The sequence below is a fragment of the Anas acuta genome, chromosome 1 (assembly GCF_963932015.1).
Source record: "Anas acuta chromosome 1, bAnaAcu1.1, whole genome shotgun sequence".
NCBI classification, from domain to species: domain Eukaryota; kingdom Metazoa; phylum Chordata; class Aves; order Anseriformes; family Anatidae; genus Anas; species Anas acuta.
This window is the reverse complement of record NC_088979.1, coordinates 95,454,942-95,460,868: the sequence shown is the minus strand read 5'-3', so window position 1 is coordinate 95,460,868 and position 5,927 is coordinate 95,454,942. Positions and strand designations below refer to the sequence as shown.

Sequence of the window (5,927 nt, the reverse complement as noted above, 5' to 3'; positions counted from 1 at the left end):
GCCATTGGGCGGCGCCGCGGCCCACGCGGGAGAGCGGAGGGGGCGGGGCCGGGTGACGGGCGGGGGGCGGCCCCTCCCCCCTCGCCTCAGCGCCGCGCCTCAGGGGGAGCAGCGCGCTCCCGCCCGGGAGGAGCGCGCGTTTGTGTCCGAAATCGGCGGTTTATGCACTTTTTTTCCTTCTGAAGTCAGCACTAAGACCTCAAATTCAAACTAACAATGCGGCGTCAGGCAGAAAAATAAGTTTTGAAGGCCGCCGTCGTGGGGTTTTCTGGTCTGCAGGCGGCACTGGTTCCAGAAGCACCACCCACACGCGGCTCTTAGCATCTTGGTCACCTCAGAGTCACGGGGAAAATACAACCCCCTTGCAAAAATACCCCCCTTCCCTCGCCTGGGACCAATAAAAATTAAAATTAGAGGAGTTTTCTAATCTGTGTTTTTTAATCACTAAGCAGTGATGAAGAAGACTTTGTGCCTGGCAATTCTTCCCGACAGCAGCACGAGGCTGACTGAAAGTGCCGAGAGTCAGGTCGCATCCACTCCACTTAAAAGCGAGGAGCTTTAAAAGGAGCATAAAAATCACCCAGCACGCTGACTCATCCATTATGGCAACTTAAATATTTAAACTGCTGATACTCATCTCCATCGTGAGCCAAACCAGATTCCATCAGAGCTGGATTTATTGGAACGGGGTTTCCATTTACACTTGTGCAATGAATTTGATTTGCAATTAACTCTTCTTAATCTGTCGCTAGATTAGTTTAACCAGCAATTCAGTTCTCATTCCCATAGAACATAATGAGAATCAAAATCTGATCTTTTAACACAACAGATGTCTGCACTTTTTGCCTTTGCTACCTGAATTCCTATGAAAAGAGATGTTATAGGAAGCCGAGATTAATTCTACTTTCTAAAACACTTCAATAGCATTTACCAGTAAATTACATGCAAGTGTATTTATTAGTAATTATACTTCAGCTGATCTGTTCTACCACCAAATAATGTTCTGCCTGCACATGAGGACCTCACCAAGAAGAGCCAGAGCACAACGACCAGAAGGAGCACAAGCAGCGCCACCCACCCAAACGCAAACACATGAATTCAGACTCCGTTGGTGCTGAGACATCTGCCAAAGGGTTGTGATCACTATCTAGCTTTAACTTCTGAGCCTCTGAGCTGGAAATTTCCCCTCCGTGGCGTGCCAGCGCCCATGGGACGCCTTCCCACCCGACCAACAGGCACAGCACAACTGTGCAGGTGGAGACAGCGACGGTCTGAGTCACGGGGGCAGGAGTGGAGAAAGGGGCCCACACAGATACCCGTACATCCAGTGACACCTTCTCAAGGGCAAAGTCCTCCAGGAAAATCAGACTGGGTGGGGAGCGGAGAGGTTACTAAACATAAATAAATACAAGGCACTGTGGAGACTTTGACACCCTCCAAGCCGCTGCCCCAAAACTTTAATAGGACAGCAACATTTCACAATAAATTCTTTGATGCCACCATTATTTATTCTGTGAAATTTTAAATATTTAAATGGTGCAAGCAATTATGTTTAAAAATTAATATTCCCGTCTCAATTCCAAGAAGCCTTGTGGCTGGGTATAGTTTTGGCCACTCTTCCTTATTTGCTAGGATACTGAAACTTCCTTGTATGCTAAAAGCCAGATACAAAAATAGACTTCAGCAGAATGAACAGTCCAAATCTACATCCAGATATCCCTCCATCCCCATTTAATGTAACCTTAAAGAAATTAATGTATTAGGAAAAAAAAAAAAAAACACACATGAAACCTGTCAACAATGTATCAGCTGTGAGCATTTACGTAAGGAAGGATAAAGGCCAAACTACAGGGAACAATAAGTTTTACTTCTACTTTGTCCTTAACGTGTTTTGTTATGCCTTAGTTTCACTTCATGAAGCAATAACAGTACTGTAAAGTAACTATATTCCACAGTCGAAAAGTTGAGCATTGATTTTGATTTAATCAGAAGTAAAATCAGCTGAAGGATAACTGAGTTTATTTGTTCCTTAACAGTAGTCACAAAGAAATCCATTAACTGAACATCAGACAGCCCAATTCCTTTTAACTGGTGTAATGATAGCCAGGTAGACAGGCGGATTTTACATTTTCAGTGTATCTGAAATTTCTCTAATGCTACAAGTTTTAGTGATAAAGTGCATCCAGAATCTTGACAAGACAGATGAGTTAATATTACCTTATTTCAATGTAAGGTTTAACCACTTAAATAGAGAAGACTTCCACCCAAACCTTTTAACATTTTCCTGTTCCTCTTCCTTTGTGTCTGAATCAGAAGCTTCTTTGTTTTCCATCAAAGCTTTGTAAGTCTTTTGTGCTCGAAGGATTTCTTTGTCTGCACTGAAGTGCACCATTTGCCTGCTCAGAATAGGAACGACTAAATTGAAGCTGTCAATTCTTTTGTTCAGTTTCCTGATATCCTCCATAAATTGCTCACAAATGCGATTCCACTGCTTCTGCCTGTACGGCGTCATTGGCTCTCCGAGCTTACTTTGAGATGCCACTAGACCCTTCCTTAATCGCTCGATAGTTTCCCGTATTTCTTTCTGCATCAGGATCCACTCTGGCTGGTACCCGTTGTCTATCAGGATTCTGTTCAGGTTGTGAGTCATAGGATCGATATGCGGACAGTCTGAAAACTTCTGCAGAGGTTTTCCTTTCCCACTGAGGTTGTCAAAGTCTCCTTTTGCCATTGATTCCTGGATGAGGTCCTCAACCAGCCGTTCAACTGCCTGAGTTATCTTTACCTTCTTGCTCTCTCTCACATCCTTGGCTCTCATGAGGTCAGTGGCGACGTACTGGCTTTCAAGTTTCTGCTTTCGGTATTCCAACACCTGCTCGGTAGCACGGTCCACTCGAAACTGCATGTACTGCTTTTCTCTTTGGCTTGGTGTTCCGAAACCAACGCCTTCAAAACTCAGGTAGTGTCTGTGCTGCGGTGCTTTTGTTTTGAACTGGTCCTCCTCCTCCTCTTCCTTATTCTCCTTTGATTTCTTTTTGTTTGCCACATCGCTGAGCACAACTCTGTACGCGTCTTCTACTTTAATAAATGCTTCTGGATCTGCCGTGCTGGAACCACTGTCTGGATGGTATTTTTTGGCAAGATTTCGATACGAATTTCTGATATCATCAAGGGAGCATCCTTCCTCAAGCTCAAGAATTTTGTACGAGTCCTTGACATTGCTTTTCGGTTTGTAACCCGACAGCATTCGACTGCCACACATATAGGGAAATGGCTTCAGGATTCTTGGAATCATGGCTTGATGTGCTGTTAAACAATGCCCTGTGGCGTTAGCCAGCATGACACAGAGCCACTTCCTAGTTCTTCAGATGCAGCTACATTATAAACAGTGACCTATAAACACATTTTTTAATAAATATGCTTTTTAAAAGAACTTAGATGATTTGTTAAACTCTTATCTTTACTTTGTTATATTAAAGAAATCCCTACAAAATTTCAGAATTCAGAATTCTGAATTTCTTGTTGATTACTACAGAAATAGTATTACAATGTAAATGAAAATTAATGCACAATACAGCTTTCTCCTGGCAGCATAGGTTTGTTTTGTACTGCTTACTTCCCGAAAGGTCAAAGCTTTATTGCCTTCCTGCAAACTCAGTGCAACATAAACTAGAAATGTGCTTTGTTGAGCAGTAACTCTGCTGAAGCAAGTATCTCCCCCTTCCTCTACACAGCTTCGTCCAGTTGTCAACCAAATTCTCTCTTCACATATATGAATGCCCCACAATCTACTACTGGGTGCATTCTTAAAGATTTCATTAAACTACCCCCTTGGCTTTTTTTTTTTTAATAGTAATAACCAAAGCCGTGTTCAGATAAACTGCTGTATCCCAGGAGGGCTCACAAATCCTAGCAGCCAACCTCCTTATTTTGTGCTACATAAGGTTATGCATCTGGAACTTGGAAGACATCAGTAGCAGGCAATGTCTCGTTCTGTCAGGAATACCAGTGCTTCTGAGTAATTTTGGGAAACAGCAAAAGAACACCTTTGGCAAACAACAGTATGTCTTCATATAAAAATAAATACCAAAAGTAGAAAGATATACCCTACAGAAATCAGCTAACTACTCTTTGCTGATGAAAATTTCAAAGACAAAGGCCACATATGTTGATCGTGCTAAAAAGAGTCTCCTTTTACAGATTCACCACTGGTTGCAACAGATCATTTGGTAACTTCCTTTCCAAAGAGGAAACTAGATTAAACCAAGGTTAACTTGAGTTAAAGTAATGAATAATGTTTGTGTGTTCTACGTACAACAAACTGCCTTTCTGCACTAATCCTTCTGGAAAGGGAAGGGAAAGGAGATCAGTGTGGGACTGGATGAAAGACTGGATCTACTTTGAATGTTTCCAATTGGTTTTGATACAGGTAAGGTATGAAATTATCAGCTTCTGGTTTTTATAATGGATATTACTGACATAACATGGTATATACGACGCTGTTTTCTCTCTGTGTAGGTGGTTGGCAAAGATCATCATTGCTCTATACGGCCATAAAATCTGCGTACCTACTACTTAAATGGAAAATCAGTGAATACACCCTTGAAATTCAAAGTGATCGGAAGCATAATTTCTCATAAATCCAGTAATTTGACTTTACCCCAGTTGTGCTTAAAAAACTATTGAAACTGGAAACACATCTTGGGTCAGGGGCTGTTACCAAACAGTGCTGTAAAGGATCGAGTAAGACCTGAACATACAAGCAGAACTGTTTTGATTCAGACAGTACTCATTAAAAACACACCTAAGCAGCATCACTCTCCTAAACTCGGGGTGCACTTTGCACAGGAACGAGGTGAAATACCACAGATGTTGCTTCACGTCCAGCGCTCCGGCAAAGCACCCACCGTACCGTCCGATCTGTCCTACAGCAGCACGGGCCTGGAGGAGGGGGCTTTGTTTCCAGAACCTTCACCACCAGGACTTTCGCCCTGCCAACGAGATCACCCCATTTAGCACCACGGCTCTCTCCTCACGCTGTTACAGAGCCAGGGGGTGGTTTTCATTCCCCAGCTGATACAACCGTGCTGCGACCCACGGGGCTGAGCAGGGTGACAAGGACAAGGTCCCCCCAGGGGGCCCAAATCCCGCTCTCTCCACACACACCCTGCTGACAGGAGAGCCCCAAAAGCAGCCCCCCTTTTCCCAAAAAACGCTCCCCTTTTCCCCAGAGACTGACCCCTTCCCTGCTCCTTCCGCCCCCCTCCCCCCCCCCTCCACCCGGTGTCGGGCGGGCGGAGGCTCCCCACAGCGCGGCGCGTCCCGTTTCACCCCCCAACCCGCCATTCCCCCCCTTCTCCCCTCACAGCACCGCACACCCGAAGGCTGCAGAGCACCACCGAGGAAGCCCGGGGGTCGGCAGCCCCTCTGCCCTTCGCCCAAGGACGTCTCCCCGGCCGCCTGCCCTCACCCGGGCTCACCAGCGAGGGGAGCCCGAGGGCCGCCGGCCGGCTGCCTGGCGGCGCCATGCGCAGTGCGAGAGCCACAAAATGGCGGCCGCGCGTCCACAGCTGCGGATTTGGTTTTTGTGGGGTTATGTTACACAAACACCTGTAGGTCTCAGCCCCTTTTCAGCCTTAGTTCTCCTGAGTGAATCCCCAATAGTAGATGGCAAGTGTCTCTGTCGAGGCTTTCTCTCCCAGGCTTGTGAAACAGCCTTCCCCCCCTGGTAAATGAGTGGTTTTCCACAGTGCGCACACTCCATCCTGTAACGCTGTTTGGTGTTTGGGCTGTTCACAGCCCGAAAAGGCTGTGTGAGGCCAGCTGCGAGGCTGGAGGGGATGTGGCGTCTGGTGGGTTTGCTGCTACCTCTTCCTTGCCAGCCAGTGGGGCTTCAACTAGCAAAACCCCAGGCCCCACAACCATTG

The 5,927-nt window shown here is 45.9% G+C and overlaps 1 protein-coding gene across 10 annotated transcripts; it reads right to left on the bottom strand.

The window, feature by feature from the left end:
- Positions 1–1,963: 1,963 nt before the first annotated feature.
- Positions 1,964–5,594, bottom strand: DNAJC28 (DnaJ heat shock protein family (Hsp40) member C28). 10 transcript variants are annotated; one of them, XM_068688990.1, is made up of 3 exons: positions 5,471–5,594; positions 4,913–4,991; positions 1,964–3,393 (listed from the first exon to the last, which is right to left on the bottom strand). In XM_068688990.1, exon 3 carries the CDS (start codon positions 3,338–3,340, stop codon positions 2,219–2,221), a length of 1,122 nt encoding a protein of 373 aa, XP_068545091.1. In that variant the 5' UTR covers positions 3,341–3,393; positions 4,913–4,991; positions 5,471–5,594; the 3' UTR covers positions 1,964–2,218. The 10 variants fall into 10 exon arrangements, with proteins under 10 accessions (XP_068545091.1, XP_068545048.1, XP_068545061.1 ...); XM_068688947.1 differs by having other exon boundaries at positions 4,805–4,991; positions 5,471–5,592; XM_068688960.1 differs by having other exon boundaries at positions 4,805–4,991; positions 5,481–5,569.
- Between the last annotated feature and the right edge of the window lie 333 nt (positions 5,595–5,927).